Here is a 21,140-nt window from a genome sequence, read left to right as displayed (position 1 = left end):
CATTACTTGAGGCTTACAGAGCTTCTTAAATAAAGGGATTATTGAACCAAGAGGCCAGTGACTAATGAAAATGCCCATCATGTTGGCTAATCCCGGTGTGGAGTCACATTTGTGCATATACTGTCTGCTGATACCAGCCTGTGCCCTGGGATGCCTGCTGAACACACTGTAGTTACCATGGTAGAGGCTATTTCTCCCACAGGTGGCTCCTGTGGGCAGCTTTTAGCATGTCTCCCTCCGTTAGGATGCTGGATTTTCTTTGGAATCCTATCAGAGGGCACAGGTTTGATACAGGAAATAGGAGAGGTAGTGGTGACAGTGTTTGGAGAGGTTGTCAGGAGACATAAGGTGGTTGTGCTTGGGTCATGTGCCCTTTGCAGAACCAGGTGTGGGGGTGGTGGTTTGGGGGGCTGGTTGTGGAATGTGGTATTTAGTCAGGCCTGACTCACTCTCCCACTCCTACATCTGGAGCCAGATACCCAAACCACCGGCCCTGAGGGTGGGAGGGGATGGCTTCTCAAAGAAAATGTGGAGTTTTGCTCAGAGAAGGGGTAGTGATGCCAGGCAGACAAGAATAGGAAATACTTCTTACAGCTGTCTTGGGCCATTGTGAGTTAGGTGCTGGTGATACAATGGACTCATGAGTCTTGTTGAGGTAATTAAGAATATTTTGAATATGAGAAAATAGTAAATGAAATTCAGTCCACAAATGCCATTTTGAGGAGGAAATATTGAACTTGTTTTTGATCAAAAAGCTTTATGTCTCGGGATGCCTGGGTGGCTCAGCCAGTTAAGCATCTGATTCGGCTCATGTCATAATCTCATGGTCGGTGAGTTTGAGCCCCACATCAGCCTGCTTCGGATCCTCTGCCCCCCCCCCACCCGCCCCTCCTCTGCTTGCTCTTACTCTCTTTCAAAAATAAATAAACATTAAAAAATATTTAAAAAAAAAAAAAGCTTTTTGTCTCTAGTTTGGAGGTTAGAGACCCATTTCCTGTGTAGAGAAGGAGGGTCTCCTGTGTGGCTGCTTCTCACTGGAGGGCACACAGATGCTGGACCCACCCCCAGAGTTTCTAATTCTGTAAGTTCAGGGTGGGGCTTGAGAATTTCATTTCTTATTCTGAGGTGATGCAGAGACCAGCCTACTGGTTTATTTATTTAACTTTTAATTTTTAATTTTTTAACATTTATTCATTTTTGAGAGACAGAGGCAGAGTGCAAGTAGGGGAGGGCAGAGAGAGAGAGAGGGAGACACAGAAATCCGAAGCAGCCTCCAGGCTCTGAGCTGTCAGCACAGAGCCTGACGTAGGGCTTGAGCTCATGAGCTGTGAGACCATGATCTGAGCCGAAGCTGGACACTCAACAGACTGAGCCACCCAGGTGCCCCAGAACTACTGGTTTAAAGCAGAGGACTTAAGCACTCTGTTTACCAGAGAAAGAAGGAAAGGAAGGGAGATGGGAAGAAAGGAAGTCGGCAAGTGGTTCAATAAATACATTCAAATAAGTAAATACATTCAGACTTCATTTAGCAATCAAATGTGTTCAAATAAAACCAATAATGGCATGTCATTTCCACCTATTTACCATAGTGTAGATTAACTGAATTCAGTGTTGATTAAGATTTAGAGAAAAGGCTGTCTCATACACTGTCATTTAAAAAGGTAGATTAGGGGTGCCTGGGTGGCTCAGTCAGGTAAGTGTCTGACTTCGGCTCAGATCATGATCTTGAGGTTCACAAGTTCTAGCCCCAGGTCAGGCTCTGTGCTGACAGCTCAGAGCCTGGAGCCTGCTCTGGATTCTCTCTCTCTCCCCACCTCACTGCCCAACCCCCCTCCCCCCCCCCCATGCTCTGTGTCTCTCTCTGTCAAAAATAATAAATGTTAAAATTTTTTTTTTAAAGGTAAATTGGTACAACAAATTTTGCTATGTGCATCAAGATATTAAAATGTGTTGTGATACTACAATCCCATTTCTAGAGTTTTAACTCTAAGAAGTCATTGTATGTGTGTGAAAAGATGTGTGCATAGGGTTATTCATCACAGTTTCGTTTATAATGAGGGACAATGAACCCCTAAATATCCCTCCACGGGAAACAAGATAAATGTCGTAGACACAGAGAGGCTTATCACTGCAGCAAAGAGAGAGCAGAACACTTGGGTTCTGCAGGGTCAGGAAGGGCATTGGTTGCACATCCTGGCTCCCACCCCCCATCCCCCCTCCCCCAGGGAGCAGAGATCCTGATGAAACAGGAGAAGCAGGGATGAAGTCCTCACCTCTAGCAGAGGACAGCATGGTATTTAAATCCCATTTGTGTAACAAGTGTCTGTCTGTCTACCTACATACCTATCCATTCTCCTCTAAGTACATGCTTGTTTATATTCACCAGGAGTATTTGGAAGTTTTCGTCTGTTCATTTGGTCATCAAATATCAGACAGAACAAGACAGACAAGGTGCTTCGTGTTCATGGAGCCATGTCTAGTTGGGAAAGACAGATAATAAGTAGAAAAATAGAAATAGTTTGATTGCAGATGTTAAAGTGCTTTGAAAAAGATAAAAATGGTATATTGCTCACCAGCATTTTAACAGTGGCTGTTTATCAAAAGCACAACTGTAGGTGAGTTTTCCTTCCTTCTTTGTTCTTTTTTTGTGTCATCAAAAATGCACCTTTTCTTTTTTTTTTTTTTTTTTAATTTTTTTTTTCAACGTTTATTTATTTTTGGGACAGAGAGAGACAGAGCATGAACGGGGGAGGGGCAGAGAGAGAGGGAGACACAGAATTGGAAACAGGCTCCAGGCTCTGAGCCATCAACCCAGAGCCTGACGCGGGGCTCGAACTCACAGACCGTGAGATCGTGACCTGGCTGAAGTCGGACGCTTAACCGACTGCGCCACCCAGGCGCCCCAAAATGCACCTTTTCAAGCACCACGATCCGGCGGGCCCCCTGGACAACCTATGCCCTTCCTACTCCACCCATCTAACCTGGACAATTCCGCCCCTGGCTGGCCTAGCTTTAGCCATACTTGCTCCAAAGCAGAGGCTCCTCTGCCCTCTGCCAGGATGCTGTTACCCCACACTTAACCACATTCATCCCTCAGGCCTCAGGATGTCACCTCCCTGATTTATCACCACTAATCCCCCCACCGCCCCTGGCCTTTGTCATAGTCCCTGCACTTTTCTGATACAGCATGCACAACCGTTTGTAAGTTACATATTTATTTTTTTGCTTCCTAAACTCACTAATGTGCAAGCTCCGTGTGGACAGGAACTAGATCTGTTTTGTCATGTGTGAAATCTGTGGAATCATTGAATGAAAGAATGAACGTATGGATTATTTCCCTTAATAAAGGTATTTAAAATGCTTTATAAAATAGTTCAAGTTGCCTTTTAAAATAAGATGAATGTTGGGGGGCAGGGAGTTGTATCTCTGTTATACATATGAAGTGTGCATATGCTTTAGGATTGAGGAAAAAGCCTAGAATTCATACTTCTCACCCAAAAGGTTATGAGTCCTAGTCATACAAACTTTGGTGCCTGACTGCACCTTGGGCAATCCTTAATGTCTCAGGGACTCATCTGATCATCTGAAAACAAGGATATTCAGCTCAGTGATCTTTCTCAAAGAAAGATCCTTTCCATCTAAAAATTCCTGTGGTTCTGTGAGATCTAGGGTGGATGCTTAGGTTTGGAGTCACTGACTTATCATTTGTTCAGAAAACAATTTAAAGCAAATACATTTTACTTAGTGGTTATCTATGCCTTGGTGAAAGGAAATAGAATATCCATTCAGTATTACTGTATTTACATGATGAGGTACTAAGAGCAGTTAAGGATAACTTTGCTTATGGTAGTTCTGAAAGATAACTGAGTCCATAAGAAAATAGTTTCTAAAAAAATATTTTATGGGTGAGTACCAGCAATTATTATTAACACCAGTTGGTATTAAAGCCAAAGAACAACGATGATTATTTATAGAATGTGGGTCAATTATTTTTGTAAAAAATTTTTAAATGTTTATTTGAGAGACAGTGAGAGAGCAAGCAGGGAAGGGGTTGAGAGAGGAGAGAGAGAATCCCAAGCAGGAGCCACGATGCCAGCACAGAGCCTGATGTGGGGTTCGATCCCATGAACTTCGAGATCATGACCTGAGCCGAAATCAAGACTTGGACGCCTTACACTCAACCAGGTCCTGGGTCAATTATGATTTTAGCCTTTGAATTGGCAAAATACTCAGTTATTATATAGTATTTCTGGATTTGTAAAATCATACTATCTTCAAGAAAACCTCCTCAAAGAAGATTATATCCTTTGTACAATATCCAAATCCATTCTGCCTGGAAGATCTGGCCTTTGCAGGAAACTAAGCATTGACTTTGTCGTCTCTTCAGCTTTTTCGTCTATACCTGTCATCTTTAAAGATACTGCTGCCAGGGGTGCCTGGGTGGCTCAGTTGGTTAAATGTTCAACTTCCACTTGGGTCATGATCTCATGGTTCCTAATTTGAGGCCCACATCGGGCTCTGTGCTGACACTCAGAGCCTGGAGCCTGCTTCGGATTCTGTGTCTGTGTGTCTCTCTCTCTCTCTCTCCCCCTCTCTCTATCCACTCCACCTCCCCACCCCCCGCTCACTCGCTGTCTCTCAAAAAATGAATAAACGTTAAAAAAAATAAAAGAAACTGCTGCCTAATTTTCCAGAAAGGAAGTATTACAACTCAAGTCATTACAGTAAGGAGAAAGGTGGGCTCAGTCCTGTTTTCAGAGTAGTTAGACCACCTCATCTACATGGCAGGCTTGAGTCTCACAGTTGGGGAATTTTCTGGCCGTAAGAAAAAGACACCACTGAGGGGGTACTTGGTGGCTCTGTTGGTTAAGCATCTGACTCTTGATGTCAGCTCAGGTCTTGAATCAGGGTTGTGGATTCAAACCCTGTGTTGGGCTCTGTGAAAAAAAAGAAAAGAGAGAGATACAACTGTGATATAAGACGAATTTTCTTTAATTTTTTTTTTTTTTTTTTTTTTTTACATTTATTTTTAAGAGACAGAGTGAGACACAGAGCACAAGCGGGGAGGGGCAGAGAGAGAAGGAGACACAGAATCTGAAGTAGGCTCCAAGCTCTGAGCCGTCAGCACAGAAGCTGATGCGGGGCTCAAACCATGAACTGTGAGATCATGACCTGAGCCCAAGTTGGTCACTTAACCAACTGAGCCACCCAGATGCCCCAAGATGAATTTTTGAAAGAACCAAAATGTAGTCCTTCTCACAATGATCTGGAATGAAATTTAAGGCAGGTTCTTCCATATAGCCAGCTGAGGGAGTTTAAGATGCTAAGATGCCCCAAAAGAGGTTGTATTGTGAAGGGGGAGGAGAGGCTGCTATAGCACCAAGAGACTCAAACCAAAGATGGACTTTTGTTTCTCTCTTATGTAACAGTCCTCAGGTGTGTTAGTCTAGGGCAGCAGGCCGCCGTGCTCCAGAGGTCAGCCTGGCGTGGCTCTGTCCGTCTTGTTCCACCGTCTCCCGAGTGTGGTCCTGGTCCACACAGTAGAAGCTGGCTCAGCACCAGACCACAACATTGGGCAAGGGCAAGCACTTTTCTTTTTAAAGACATCGCCCCAAAGTTGTATCTGCCACCTAGTTCACATCCCACAGGCCAGAACGAAGTCACAAGACCACGCCTGGCTACAGAAAAGGCAGGGAAATGTGGCCTCTACTGGGTGGCCATGTGGCCCATGGAAACTCAGGGGATTCTTTTGCCAGAAGAAACAAGGAAATAATGGCTGTGGGGGGAAGTTAGACTCTGCTACAGTGGTTGTGGAAGTTCAAAGGGTAAGAGTGCATAACGCACACAATGCTGAAGAAGGATTACATGTTTTCTTTTTTATCTTAATTTTTTTTAATGTTTATTCATTTTTGAGAGAGAGAGAGCATCAGCAGGTTAGGGGCAGAGAGAGAGAGGGAGACACAGAATCCAAAGCAGGCTTTAGGCTCTGAGCTGTCAGCATAGAGCCTGGCGTGGGGCTCGAACCCACAAGCTGTGAGATCATGAGCTGAGCTGCAGTTGGACGCTTAACCGACTGAGCCACCCAGGCACCCCTGCTTTTTCACCTTAATTAAAGTTATATATGTGTGGTGTGTGTGTATTTGTACAGAAGCAATAGAACCATGAGGTATATGTATCACACTTCGTATAGGAGAGAACTTTTAACGGTTTTATCAGGCTTCCAACAGTTAAAATTTTTCATTGCCTTTCAGAAGACAGAGGAGGTCAGTGAGACCCCTTCCCTCAGTCTATCAATGTTTTCACTTACCAGGTTGAAGTTTTGCTGGATACTCCAGAGCCACAAGGATCACTTTTGCCCTCTGGGTAGGGTTGAATTTACCACGAAGCTAATGAAGCTTAAACTTCAGGACCCCCCACTTGGGTAGGCCCCCTCCAAGGTCTCCAGAGGGGCCCTATCATTGTGTTCAGAGCTCCCCATATTCTTAAGCTTCCACGTAACTGGGAAGCTTACGTGCTGTTATGTACTGTTCCACGTAACTGGGCCTTGGAATTCTGCCCCATGCCTCCATACCCCACTGAGCCCCGCCACAGTTCCGAATTTTTCCTAGATGGGAAGAGTCTGCTACCTAGTACAGTAGGCCCGTTTTACTCACGGGGGATACATTGGGTACCTAAACTACAGATAGTACCAAACCCTGTATACACTGTGTTTTTTCCTCTACATACCTATGATTTGTTTTATCAGTTAGGTACAGTAAGAGATTAACAACAATAACCATAAAATAGAACTATTATAACATCATACTGTAATAAAGTTAAGTGAATGTGGTCTTTCTCTCAAATATCTCATTGTACTACACTCACCGTTCTTTTCTTTTTTTACTGACTTTTTAAAAATTTACATCCAGTTAGCATATAGTGCAAAAATGATTTCAGGAGTAGATTCCTTAATGCCCCTTACACATTTAGCCCATCCCCCCTCCTACAACCCCTCCAGTAACCCTCTGTTCTCCATATTTAAGAGTTTCTTATGTTTTGTCCCCCTCCCTGTTTTTATATTATTTTTGCTTCCCTTCCCTTGTGTTCATCTGTCACCATTCTTTTCGATGTGAGATGATAAAATGCCTATGTGATGAGATAGAGCGAGGTGAATGATGTAGGCATTGAGAGCTAGCATTAGGCTGCTATTGATCTTCTGACCATGTGTAAGAAGGAGACTCATCCCCTTCCAGGCTATGGTTGATCGCGGGTAACTGAAATTACAAAAAGACACATGGCAGATAAGGGGGGACTCCCAGAGTCCAGTGTACCCCAGCAACATGGTTTCTCAGAAGATGCCACTCCAAAGGAAGTATCCTAAAAGGAGAGCACCCCAAAGACAGGGATGTTAAAACTGATTCTTTGGGGCGCCTGGGTGGCGCAGTCGGTTAAGCGTCCGACTTCAGCCAGGTCACGATCTCGCGGTCTGTGGGTTCGAGCCCCGCGTCAGGCTCTGGGCTGATGGCTCAGAGCCTGGAGCCTGTTTCTGATTCTGTGTCTCCCTCTCTCTCTGCCCCTCCCCCGTTCGTGCTCTGTCTCTCTCTGTCCCAAAAATAAATAAATGTTGAAAAAAAAAATTAAAAAAAAAAAACAAAACTGATTCTTTTGCATCTCCCACATAAAGTGCACCTTTGATATCTGACCCAATTTTTTGTGTCCTTGAGGACACTCATATGTATCAGTAGGAAGTCCCTGGGAAAATCTCCTTTTTGGTGGCGCCTTGGCTCCCCAGGAATGAGGGTGTCTCTTAGATCAGACCCACAGGCTGCCCACTGGTACCCGTGGCTCTACCCTTCTGCGTGTCACCCAAGCTTGCCTCTTGTGTTAATCCCTGGCAGGTCTGGGTTCTCTGTGTAAGGGCCCTTTGGGTTTAGAACTTCCCTGTACCTTTTGGAGGAAGAAAAATTTTTGGTTCTACTTTCAGATTCAGAAATTAATCTTTAATCAGCCTAAAGCATTGTTCCTGGAGTGGAGCTTGACTGGATACGGGGACGAGGCAGGGGGAGATGGGTGTAAATACAAACATACACACGCACACACAATTTTGCATGTAATTTCAAGGAGATCACAGTCTTCTGAAACCCTTCTTGCTAAGCTCAGATACAGAGTCCCTACTCTAGAAGTTGAAAATGTAGTCAACTTGACCTGGTTTTTAAAAAAAGCCATACTAATACCTTCCTCATAATAATATCCTCCAATACTATGGGGCCAGAGGGCAGGGATTAGAGGAGATAATTCACGTAAAGAGTGCTTAGCATAGTGTCTGACACATAGCAAGCAGTTATAATTGCTCGTTTCTCTGTTGAGGTTTGGATGATCTTAATGATTTTCATGAGAGTCTTAGGTAATAACAATACTAGCTTTGGGTTGCTATTATTTTCCCCAGCCTGTCATTTGCTTTTTAATTTGAAGGCAAACATTTAGAAGCTTTACTCTTATGTGGCCAAATCTGCAATCATTATTTTGTGTGTGATTTCATTAATTACTTGGAAGATTAGACAGTCATCCTTTCGACAGAGCTTTGACAGATTCTGTTGCTTCTGGGTTTTTTTTCTCCCCATGGTTTGATTTTTATTATTTAGACATCTAATCCATCTGGAATTCATCTTGGTATATGTTCTGCGGTAAGGTTTTAACTTGATCTTTTTCCCCATTGCCAACCACTTACTCTGCAACCACTAATTAAATATCCTTTCCTTCCCCACTGTATTATAATATCTTCTTTATCACATAATACATCCCCATATTTGGTAGTCTCTTTTTCTGGGCTTTCCATTCTGTTTCACAGAACAAGGATATGCCTATTTTGGCATAAATGTATCCTAATACCTTGTAGACCCAATCCCCTGTTTGACTCTGTTTTTTTTGTTTGTTTGTTTATTTTGTTTTTTAAGAATCTAAAATATGCTCACTTGTTTCTAAGTAAATTTTTGGAAAACATTGACAAATCCCAAGGAAAAAAAAAAACCCTAAGAATTTTTATTGCAATTGCATTAGACCTATGCATTAATTGGGTAATGTTGCCATCTTTAAATATTTAATTTAACCAACTTGAGACTTTGTAACATCTTTCCATTTATTCAGCTACTTGGTTAGCTTTTGTTTATTAGTGAAGAAAATGAGTGATGTGTTAACATTTGGAGTTTTAAAAAATTTTAACATACACAAAAAGGACAGGTTTCCCTTCTCCCCACTTTGTGGTATAACAGGACATATAAAAGAACATATTTTCCTTCAATTTTCACACACATACAGTTTCAGAACCCATATATGGCAGTTACATTTTTGCTTTAAAAAGGTAAAGGTCAGGGACACCTGGGTGGCTCAGTTGGTTAAGCATCTGACTCTTGGTTTCGGCTCAGGTCATGATCTCTCGGTTCATGGGTTTGAGCTCCACGTCCGGCTCTGCGCTGACAGCATGGATCCTGCTTGGGATTCTCTGTCACCCTCTCTCTCTGCCCCTCCACACTCACTCACTCTCTCTCTCTCTCTCTCTCAAAATAAATAAATAAACTAAAAAAAAAAAAAAAGATGAAGGTTGGTGGTATATCATGTCAAGGAGTTTGCTTCTTCCTTTCCTTAGAAACACAGGAAGATTATCAGTCACAAAGAGTTACTGTCATGAAATCCCCACCCCCCCCACCCCACATCCCAGAGTGAGGATTTACATGGAGTGGGTACCCCAGTTATTTTGGATATTCCCTTCTTGACCCCCACCCCCATGAATCTCTGCTGTCCTTTCCAGTTGTCCTCCCTCTCTATTACCTTTCAACTTCTTAGTGACAATGTTTCATAAATTGAAAATGGGGACATGTATTTACAAGGAGAGCAGGTAGAATATTTGATATCAGGATGATCTCAGAAAAGCCGGGTCATGTGATCAGTGTTCTTCTAGTGTTCCAGGTGTATTATCTGGGAGATTTATTTTAGAGGTTGGGTAGAGGAGAGGGGAGGGAATAAAATGGCTGCAGGAGTAGGAATATTATTCTCTTTCGACTTCCTAAATTCCTTCAGTCTCTTTAACTCAAGCCTTAGATTCCACCCTCTGCCTAACCTAGGTAAATGAAGTAAAGTAGATCTCTCAAATTTGGGGTAATGTTCATTATTAGAAACTTAAATTCATGAACAACTTAGAAAGGGTTTCAGATGGTTTTCTTGTCTGAGGCTTAATATGTAGCACTGCCTGACTCAGAGGGTCCACTTTTCTTCATGCCTAATCTGCCGGAAAGGAATACAAATTCAACAGAAGAAAACAAAAAGTGCTAAATCAATAACAGTAATTTTACAAGATTGCCTACCTGTTTAACCGACTCTGTAATTGCAATAATGCTGTTTAGCAGGAAAAACCACTTTTATCTCCTAGAATGGAAGGTATTTCTAAATTTAAAAAGCGTTCACTGCTTTAATTGGATCTTTTGTGTTCATTTTTGGCTTCTTTTCAACTTTGGGTTTGTGGTAGTTGGTGGGAAGAATTAGGGATAATATTGGGGTTATTTTCCTCACTTGGAATGAACAGACCTAATTCTGCTTCTGTCTTTCATACTCAACTACTGTTTCTCTAACCCTCTTACCTCCCAGGGTGGAGCTAAAGTGAACTTTCTCATAAAGTCAATAAACATACATTCATGCTGTCTGATAGGGATGAGAGAGAACTTCATAGAACTGGCTCTTAAATGATACTAGTTCAGTGTAAACACCATAAAATATATTTGTTTTTTTCCCCCCACCTCCCACTGAAGGCTGACACACTATTTAACTGCCATGTGGCAATTCTGCCGTCGGTCTGATCCTGACCCAGGTTGAAAAGCATACTTTCTGGGAAAGTCAGACTTTACTTTTGTGATATGGTGGACCTGCCAAGAGTTGTTCACCAGCAGAAAGCCTGGACAAGGGTCTCTGAGCAGGCCCTAGGTGGGGAGCTTGGCCAAGTATTTAATGGATACAGTTTAGATCCCTTTTAATCTTTGTAGAACTCTGAAAGAGTATTAACGAAGAGTAGCCAGACATAAATCTGGCTTTTCTTTAAAAAAAAAAAATTAGGAGGTTCTCTTAGGGCACCTGGGTGGCTCAGTCGGTTAAGCATCTGACTTCAGCTCAGGTCATGATCTCACGGTTTGTGAGTTCAAGCCCCACATTGGGCTCTGTGCTGATGGCTCAGAGCCTGGAGCCTGCTTTAGATTCTGTGTCTCCCCCTCTCTCTGCCCCCGCCCCACTGGTGCTATGTCTCTCTCTCTCTCTCTCTCTCTCTCTCTCTCTCTCTCTCTCAAAAAAAATTAAATAAACATTAAAAAAAAAAAAAGGAGGATGTCTTTATGATATAATGTGCAGTGTAAATATGTAGTATGAATTCTGATTTGGGAGTATTTGGGTAGTGGAGTGAAGATTGTAATTCTACAGGTGATTATAGCCTCTAGGTAAGAACATCTCATCTTGCAGGGTTGAGACTGTAACATTAACGTATCTGAATATGTCAGATGCCCTTATCCGCTTCATGTGATGTTGCCTCGTGCAGACATCAGCATGTTGTTGCCTGGTTAGACCGAGGTGGGTCAGGAAAGCAGGCCTCCTGCTGGCAGTGGCACTTCTCTGTGGCAGAGTGAGGTATTCTTAGTTGTGGCTTTCATGCCGGGTAAGCAGGAAGCAGGGACTGCAGCCACAGTATATCGAGAGGAGTGTCTAGATTACGGAATGGCAAGCTACCTCGTGGCTGCGAAGACATTCTGCTTTCTTCCAGTCTGATACAGCGCCAAGAGTACTGACAGGAGACTGGTGTTCTAGATTCACTTCTGGCACCAATTAGCTGTATGACTTCAGGCAGGTGGTTGCCTTTTCTGCTTCAGTTACGTCATCTGCAAACTGAGAATAAGAAAACCTGCCCCGCTACTGGAGAGAAGGATTACAGGGATCAGATTGATCTAGGGTACTGTTAAACCATTACATCTTAGAGACCTCCTGAGGATGTTTAGCTTGGTGAGTGAGGTGAGAACATTCAGTGATCAGGTTGGTGGGGCAACCACGTGCAGAGGAATTCCCTGCCACGTCTTGGAACCTCATCCAGCAAACAGCTCTCAAAAAGCAGGGCTGGGGAGTGGGAGACAGTCTATGGAGGTTCCACTGAGGCATGTCAGCCTAGCTGCTATTTGCCATTTCAGTTTCACCCAGGCCGGTGCTTTTTCTAAGTGCTTCAGAGCTGCCCAGCCACTTTGGTTACATCATCAATCTGGCGTCTAATCTTAGTTGCATGGGATGGGTCTCTCGCTCACCAGATTCCTAAATTGTGAGAAAATACAGATATGTTGACGGGTTTGTCTGCCTGCCTGACCTTTTGGTTTTCTCTCTGCCTACTTCATCCCTAATTCCCTTGTGCCATCCTGGTCCTCCTGCCTTGCCTCCTCCACTCCCTCCACATCATTTCATAACCGATGCTTTTTCATTTCACTGGCTGGCACAAACTCGGTTTCCTTAGCAGTGGTTTTCTGGTCCTTCCACTGTCAAAGTGTTCACATCATGCTTGAGCTGCTTACAACTCTGATGCTTCCTGAACAAGTGCAGTGACAGCTAAGGATGTGAATTTCAGTTCTGCTTCTTTACCCTCTAGGGGAGAGGCTGTCCACTTTCTCTAGGTAGCTTGGGGTAGGGAAATTGGGTCCCAGTCTTCACTACTTCCCTTCCATCCCCCAGGTTGTTACCAGAATGATCTAAATGATCTAAATGGAAATGTTATTTACTTGCTCAAAGCCTGATGACTCCCCTCTGCCCATCCAGGCTCGGGGGCTACCCGGACACACAGATGGCTTTGTTTTTGTCCAGCACCATGTTGGCCTTCACAAGGTTCAAAATGATTTAAATTAGTAAGAACATTAAAGATCGGAAGATGGGTTATAAAACCCATGGTTTGGGTTTTTCTCGAAAGACTGGTAGATGGCAATGCTGGGCACCAGGAACTTCGTAGCGCTGCCCCTTAGCCACAGCAGTGTTCTCCAGATGACACAGCTGCCACTCTGGTCTTGTCACTCCCTTATGTTACCTAGGGAGGTTCTGGTGTTTGACACCCCCCCCCCACCCCGTCCCCCGCTACAGGATCAAGTTCAACTTGAGTACTTGAGTTGAGATCAACTCTTTATGAGGTATACAGGATCCATACCAATTCCTTTAGGCCCCAACTACATCTGCCCCCACCTCCTGCCCCATGCCAGGCTTTCCCAGAATAGCTCTGCTGTGAAATGCTATGAAATGATTAGTTGTTTGCTTGTTTGAGTTTGCTAACCCGTACATTTTATTATTTTTTCAAACGAAGAGACCCATCTTGCAGATCCCTCTGGAGCATCCATTACAGGCAAGGGATGTGCCTGGCTTGGCCACACCACAATTGTGGAGTGTTTCAAGGAAGTTACATTTTAGATTTTCATGGCCTATTGATCTAAAGCTTCAGTGAAGGGCAAGAAGAGAGGAAGGAACAGATGGGTTTCTTTCTGTGGTTTCGGTTGTTTCCAAGACAAATCCGTTGCATTAGGTTACTTGGTCATGTATTTGCAGACATTCTGCTCTCTGAAGCTGAGGATAGCAGCAAAGTGGCTTACCTTGGTTGGGATATCTGTTTTCAAACATTGCCCATTCTTTCCCAGAATTACAGGAAAATTGATATGTCAGTTAGCCTCATTACTTGAACTTCTAGACAATAAAATAAGTTCAAGTTATTGAGTAATTACTTCCTTTATCGCTGTTCACATCAAGTCTAGGAGCTTGCAGTAGAGTGATGTTCAGAAAACTAGGCATTTGCTTCTCCAATTTCAAGAAATGGCTGTATAGGTTGGGCTTTATCTTACTGGGGTCATTACTTGCTCCAAGTTCCATTCTGTGCTGGTTCCAAAACTTGATTTCCCCAGGAGGAGTCAGGCTTTTGGAATTTATGTCATCCTACTCAAACTCATAAGATCTATCTATAAAACTACAATATCCCTTTTCTGTTTATTTACTGAACACCTATTGAGTGTATGGCCCTGTTCTAATCTCTGGAGAAACAAAAATAAATCACAAATATGATGTGGTCCCTGCCATTTAGAAGCTGATGGTCTAGAAGTGGGACAGATAGGTAAACAAATACATTATATATCATATGCTAAGTGTAGGGTGACCTTACATCCTGGGGACATCCTGGTTTGTGCTTGCTGTCTGGTGTAACTATTAATAGTGTCCCCTTTCGAAACCATCTAAGGGCCACAGTAAAAGTTTCTTTGAGAGGTTGAGGTATAGAGATGGTAGAAACAGGAGAAATCAGCCTGCTTTCTCAGACTAAACACTTGAGTTGGGTATTGAAGGAAGTTTGGGAAGTCAAGGTCTGGGAGCTCGAGGTGGGGGTAAGGGGGTGGGAATGTGCAGAACTCTACAGGAAAAAGAGAAATAGTTCCAGCAGCAGCAATTAGTCCAAGCTCATCATTGTTTCCCAAATTTATCCTGTGAAAAAAAATTCCGCAAGATACTTGGTAAAAATTCAGATTTCCAGGCCCTGGTGGTGATTTGAGTTAGTATTTTTAAAGAAGCACCCCAGATGATTCTGGGACATACTGAAAGTTCAGAACCAATTCTCTACTGATTATGGCTTAGGAATACAAAGGGCTGGGAGTAATGAGGAACAGCAAGACTATAGCACAAGTCACCTATCAACCAAGTGGGATGCCCTCAGGTGGGAAAACCCTGAGGTAGAACTAGTTGGAAGACATTTGCAGTGGAGCTGTAAGAAACGGACAGTTTGGGAAGTATGTCAGTGACAGTGGGGATGCAGAGGAATGAAGATTTGAGAACTACCCAGGAGAAAGAATGAACAGGACGTAAGAAGACATAAGGTGCCAGTTACTAATTTACAAGGGGGGGGGTTGGTAATATTATTTCCAGGCAACAAAACACGGGTCAAATCCAGGAACTTGGGGGAGTTTATAACTTGAAGGTTTATATGGTGAGCCGTAAACCTAAAAATACAAAGAACTGGATAATGTTGGGGTATATTTCATGACTTAAAAAAAAAAAAAAAAGACTCCTGCTTACTTCCCATCCTTGTAGTCTCCAGAACAATCTTGATAGTTGTGTTTCTCTCTGGAAAGGAGCTGGATGAATTCTAAAGCATCCTGACACCCTAATCCTTTTATCTAGACTTCAGGCAAACCTCTGCCTTTCTGTTATGGTAAGACTAAGTTATCTTATGGTAACATAACTACCCTGCCTTATCTTACAGTATATTTGCTTTTGTTTTTGTTATCAAATGTGTAAGACAGTCATGACTCCTCAGCATGACTCCCCTTTTAGGGGAGACTGTCTCTTGCAGTTTCAGCATGACTTTGTTCCTAAATTCTGAAGCTGCTCTCTCTGTGAGAACCTGCAACCACCTCACAGATTCACGGCGACTCTGGGAAATTACAATAGTACAAGAAATGCCTTATCCAGGCAAGGAGATCATGAAACCTGGTGTTTGTGGTTTGTGTCTGCCAGCTTCCTTGGTGCATTGGAGATTCTGAGGCGAGCAATCCCTAAACGGAAAATGAAGAAAATCCGAGGAGAGCTCTTCTATTTCCTTCTGCTTTCAAACATAAAGAGGGTTTTTATTTTGAAGGCTGCCTTCACCAGGCCTGTTGGCATACTTCTGAAGCAGTAAACGAAGTCAGAAATCAAAAATTTAGACGAAGTTATGAAGAGAAAGCCTCAAAAAGGAGAATGGGAAGCCGATCAGGCTGTAATTTCACAGGGGTAATTTAGCACCCTTTACCAAAGACCTGGCCCCAGAGCGTCCAGGAGTGCGGTTTGGGGAGGGACAAAGCATCTACAATTCCAGTCCTTGGCTCCTCTTGTAGCATTGCTGAGGAATTTCCAAATCCTGGGAGTGGTAGAGTCGGAGGTGAATAGGCCGAAATCTTCCACGCTGTCAATGTCAGGGAGGGGTAAAAAGGACAGGCAACTGCGGCCTCAAAGTTTTTTTTTTTTTTTTTTTTTTAATAAGGGGCTTCACTTCTATGCGATCTAATGTCACAACGCCATTAAGTCACAGTAGCAAGATGAAAAAATAAGGGAAAGAGGAAAAGCCCAGCGTGCACGGACCCAGGAAATGGATCTTCCCAGCTCCCGCGGCTCGCTGAGCTGTTGGGGGCGCCTGGGTGTTCTGCCCGCCGGAGTCGCAACTGGGCAGCCCCCTGCCCGCAGTCCGGGCGCTACCAGCACGGCGCCGCGGCGGGGGGATCGGGCGGGAGCGCCGCGGACTTCAAAGCCCCGGCACCGCCTTCGCCCCCCCCGCGCGCGCGAATAGTACGGTCCAAGGGGGCGGCTCCTGGGGCGCGGCTCCCGCGGCAGCTGATGCGCGCCCCGCCGGCCGGGAGGCGGGAGCCCGAGACCCCAAGACCCGAGCCACCCGGCGCCGCGGGCCGGGGCCCTGAAGAGGCCCCAGGAGAGGCATCTTCCCGGCGGGAGTCGCCCGGCGCGGGGGTGGCCGCGACCGCACCGTTGGGGAAGGAGGACGAGGAGGAAGCGGCGCTGACTGCCGGCCGAGAGGAAGCGCTCCACCCGGGCCCCCGACGGCGCTCGTTTAACCACATCCGCGCCTCCGCTGGAAACGCTTACAGGCGCCTGTCACCCGTTCCCTCCATTTTGAAAGGGAAAAAAGGCTCTCCCCCTTCCCCTACTCGTAGGAGCTGGAGCCGGAGGAGCCGCGCTCATGGCGTTCAGCCCTTGGCAGATCCTGTCCCCAGTGCAGTGGGCGAAATGGACCTGGTCCGCGGTGCGCGGCGGGGGCGCCGGAGAGGACGAGGCCGGAGGGCCCGAGGGCGATCCCGAGGAGGAGGACTCGCAAGCCGAGACCAAATCCTTGAGTTTCAGGCAAGTACACGCATCCCTGCCGAGATGCAGACGTGCTGCCATCCATCCATCTGCGGCTCATTCTGTGTGCGTTGTGTGTGGTCGCTCACCCGCGTAACCATTATCATGGCAATGCTGCGTCCCTGCCCGTAACCGGGTCCCCGCTGTGCATTCGAAAGTTCAGGATGTTTTGTCCGGTATTACCTTTCCTCCGTTTCCGTATGAGCTTTCAGAACCTAACCCGGAATCTGCAGTCTTCCCGCATCCCAGTCTGCTTCAGTCACTTTCTCTAAGCTTCGATCCCCCAGCCCCCGCCCCTACACACAAGAGTGTCATTGATCACACCGGTAGAACTTGGGGCCCTCCCTGTGGAGAAGAAGTCGCTCCCAGGCCCTCCTGGTGTCCCCTTGTGGCCCGAAAATGCAGCCTTGGTAAAGAAGGTCGCGTGATGACAGGCCCCTGGCAGCTGGTGAGAAATGGTGGTCTTTGCTGAGCTGCCACCGAGTGATTGAGGAAGGCAGGTGACAGCATTCTCAGCCTCAGGCCGAGTGAGTTCCAAACAGGTAGAGGCCTGCCAAAGAAAAAGGCATCATGGCGAGAGCTGGCTTAATTTTAGGGGGAGAGGGCAGTCTTCATTTTTAAACCTATGAGAAAGGATTCTTGTTAGAAAAGGAGTCTGTTGGAAAGCGCTTTTGGGGGGATGTCAGAAGAAAGGATGACCTCAGAAATAAATGGTGATGAGAAAAGCTCCGGAGGATGGAGGAGATATTCAGGGAGACAGGATGCCAGACAGAAGGCGGAGGAGGGCCCTGCGAGAAAACCCGCAGCAGCTCCCACAGGCCAGTCCTTGCTGAGGACTAGTGGGTTGTAAAGTTAGGCAAAAATGCTGGACTTTAGCCTTTTCGGATATGTAGGTTGTAAAGGGTGTCGGAAATACCGTTGAAAGTGGTAATTCCTCATTTTTCCCCCTTGGCAGCTCGGATTCAGAAGGTAATTTTGAGACCCCTGAAGCTGAAACACCAATCAGATCACCTCTCAAGGAATCCTGTGATTCATCATTAGGATTGGCAGCACCGGGGGCCAAAACCCAAGGTAAAGGAAGATTTTCATTTTCTGCCTCTTTTATTTTAAACTTTTGAGAATGTAAATGAGGGAAGGAAGAGTGTTAACTTAGGACCATTTAAAAAGCTTTTGATTGAGTACTTACTAAGAAAGAGCTGTTTTAAGGCTCCTGGCTTATTTGAAATATTTTTGTTTGTTTTAGGAATATGGTTTTCTTCCCAAGTGGTTTGTACATTTGCAGTTTGAGATTATCATTATCAAACATTCCTGCTGGGCCCTTCCCCCTAAGCCCCTAAAAACCAAAAATGTGTGTAGTAATGCAGAGGTGAAGGTATGTTTAGATTTGGCTTCAGATATTTCTCAGGCTAAGTCACTTTCTTCAGGGGTGTGTGTGGCTGGAGACAAAAATTATATGTAAGAGTGGACCTTTTTAGATAAGAAGGAATCTTAAGCTCTTTCAAAATTGTTCACTTCTCCTTCATCTATATAGGAATGGTGAGCTTCTCAGTCTACCTAAGGAAACCTGGCACAGAGATGGTCTCCTAGCTCCTCAGAGCTCAACCTTGAGCCTGCCCTTCAACTACAAAAGCTTCTGATCCATTTAATTAGTAGAAACCTTTTTTGTCACACAGCCAGTTTTGAGTAAAATTTCACCTGTCCTGATAGAATCTGTTTATCTGTTCAATAGAGTGCGCTGTGATTCAGCAGTGAAAAAGTCTTGCTCTCACTGAGCTAACGTTATGGAGGGAAATGGATCTTTTAAAGGTTAAGCAAGATACACATGTCAGCTTGTATTATGGAAAAAAATAAAGCAGGGGAAGGAGGTATAGGGCGCATGGGGTAGGGATAAGAGATGCCAAAGGGTAATTAGGCCAAGGCTTGCCAATAAGGGAACTTGAGCAGAGCCCTGAAAGAAGATTGAGGGAACAGCCTTGCAGATTCTCGGGGAGAGAACCTTTCCAGCAAAGGGAATGGCATCTGCCAAGGCCTGAAACAGGACCAGCCTGAGATGGGGTGAGGCCCCATGGTGGGAGGGTTTTGAGGACCAATGAAGAAGCCAGTGTGGATGGAGTGGTGACTAGGAAGGGAACAGTAGGAGCTGAAGTTAGATAAAGGAAAGTCTGGAACACTTTGTAATGAAGCTTGGATTTTCTTTCTGAGTAAGATAGGAAGCCATTGGAGGGTGTGTTATCTCCCCAGGGCTGCCTTGACAAAGTAGAAACCCACAAACTGGGTGGGTTAAAACAACAGAAATATATTCTCTCACAGATTTGGAGGCTAGAAGTCCGAAATCGAGGTATCAGCAGAGCCACAGAGCCATGTTCCTTCCTAAGGTTCTAGGGAAAAATCCTTTCTTGTCTCCTCTAGCTTCTGGTGGTGGCTGATACTTCACGGTGTTCCTTGGCTTGTGGCAGGATAACTCCAGTCTCTGTCTCCTTCATTACAAGGCCATCTTCTTCCTGTGTATCTCTATGCCTTCACATGACATTCCTTTAAGGACACCGGTGATTAGATATAGGGACCCTCCTAATCCAGTATGACCACATCTTAACTTGATTACATCTGCAAAGGTACTATTTCCAAATAAGGTCACATTCACAGGTATGGAGAGTTATGGTATGGAGAGGTATGGAGAGTTAGGACTTCAACATATCTTTTTGAGGGATGCAATTTAACCCATAACAGAGCGCTTTGAGCAGAGAGATCATGTTTTGACATCCTTTTAAAAAGACATGAGGCGCCTAGGTGGCTCAGTTGGTTAATCATCCGACTGTTGATTTCAGCTCAGATCATGATCTCACAGTTTGTGAGATTGAAGCCCGTGATGGGTTCTGCACTGAAAGTTCGGTACTGGGAGCCTGGTTCGGATGCTGTCTGTCTGTCTGCCCTCCCCCCACTTGTGCTCTCTATCTCAAAATAAACAAATAAACATTTTTTTTTAAAAAAAGGCTACTTAACTGTTGTCTGGAGAAGGGACTCTAGCATGGATGTTGTTCTTCCATGTTTTCTCTTTTCCAGTGTCTGCCAGTGTCATCCTTCAATAGAGCCAGGTTATCCTGTTAACTAGTTTTTGACTTGATTATGACTTTTTTCTCCTAACGGTTACTGTATTTTATTGCTTCATAACTTCCTTACAGGTTGCTTGGGAAGTCAGGTTCTCTGTGAAAGACTTCATGATGGAGCTGGAATTATTGGTTCACTGATAATAATAATTGTTATTACTTTTGTGGTTTGATTTTGCTTTGACTTGGGAGTTGTCTAATGCGTTTCCCCTGCTGAGAATTCAGCCATACTCTCAACACACCCTGGGTAGCCTCCCTCCCTGCTTTTTTTTCCACCCTGGGTTGCTCTTCACCATTGTTTTAGGCAGAGACTGCATGGGAACAGGCAGGTTTATACATTGGAGAGCTCACATGTGGCGCTTAGCTTTGCACACGGAAGATGCACTTGTTCTTCAAAGCTTCCTTTTTCTTCTGTCAAGATTGGCAGATCAGAAGAGATATTTGAAAGCTGGAAAGAACTATTGAAGTTTTCCCATCAAATTTAAGTATTGCTCACGAGACCCATAAGTAGCGATTTGAAAGTCTCTTTGAATGTCCCTCAGCTTGGGCAGCTCCCTTCCTCACCATTCTGTCAGCTCCTAGTCTGATTCATCTTGACATATTCTTTGCTAATTGCATAGAGGCTCCTATGGCTCAGGCCCCCCCAGAGCCATAGAGAACCTATTGTTTGGTCCTTCCTGTGCCACTGACTCTTTTTTTTACATGTTTTGGTAACTTCTAGCTCACACTCTTTTTCTCTCTTCTTTTGAAAGATTTCTTTTTAGAGAGTCATGGACCAGGAAAGCTGTGTGGAGTAGATCATGATTGGAGACCATGTATTTGATGGGGTAATGGGGTAGGGTGTACAATCTAGGAGACTACCACCACATATTAAGAAATCTTTCAATTTGGGGGGCACCTGGGTGGCTCAGTCGGTTAAGCGTCCGACTTCAGCCCAGGTCACGATCTCACGGTCCGTGAGTTCGAGTCCCGCGTCGGGCTCTGGGCTGATGGCTCGGAGCCTGGAGCCTGCTTCCGATTCTGTGTCTCCCTCTCTCTCTGACCCCTCCCCTGTTCATGCTCTGTCTCTGTCTCAAAAAAAAAAATAAATAAATAAAACGTTAAAAAAAATCTTTCAATTTGGGGTTTTGTTTTATTTTT

At 44.7% G+C, this 21,140-nt stretch overlaps 1 protein-coding gene across 11 annotated transcripts in view; it reads left to right on the top strand.

The window, feature by feature from the left end:
- The window catches only part of TACC1 (transforming acidic coiled-coil containing protein 1), a 121,592-nt gene that overhangs the window by 46,454 nt on the left and 53,998 nt on the right, over window positions 1-21,140 (top strand). For 5 of the 11 annotated variants that reach the window (XM_043563820.1, XM_043563857.1, XM_043563839.1 and 2 more), the window contains exons 2-3: window positions 16,710-16,896; window positions 17,852-17,967. The exons of 1 other annotated variant lie outside the window; for it this stretch is intronic. In XM_043563820.1, coding sequence (XP_043419755.1) covers window positions 16,736-16,896; window positions 17,852-17,967 — 277 coding nt within the window. In that variant the 5' untranslated portion in view covers window positions 16,710-16,735. Of the gene's footprint in view, window positions 1-16,356; window positions 16,897-17,851; window positions 17,968-21,140 lie in introns of those variants that run through there. 5 more of the 11 variants (XM_043563863.1, XM_043563849.1, XM_043563831.1 and 2 more) reach the window with 3 other exon arrangements.

This window comes from Prionailurus bengalensis, chromosome B1 (genome assembly GCF_016509475.1).
Source record: "Prionailurus bengalensis isolate Pbe53 chromosome B1, Fcat_Pben_1.1_paternal_pri, whole genome shotgun sequence".
NCBI lineage: Eukaryota > Metazoa > Chordata > Mammalia > Carnivora > Felidae > Prionailurus > Prionailurus bengalensis.
Note: the sequence above shows the minus strand (reverse complement) of the source record. Positions and strands in the feature narration are given on the sequence as shown.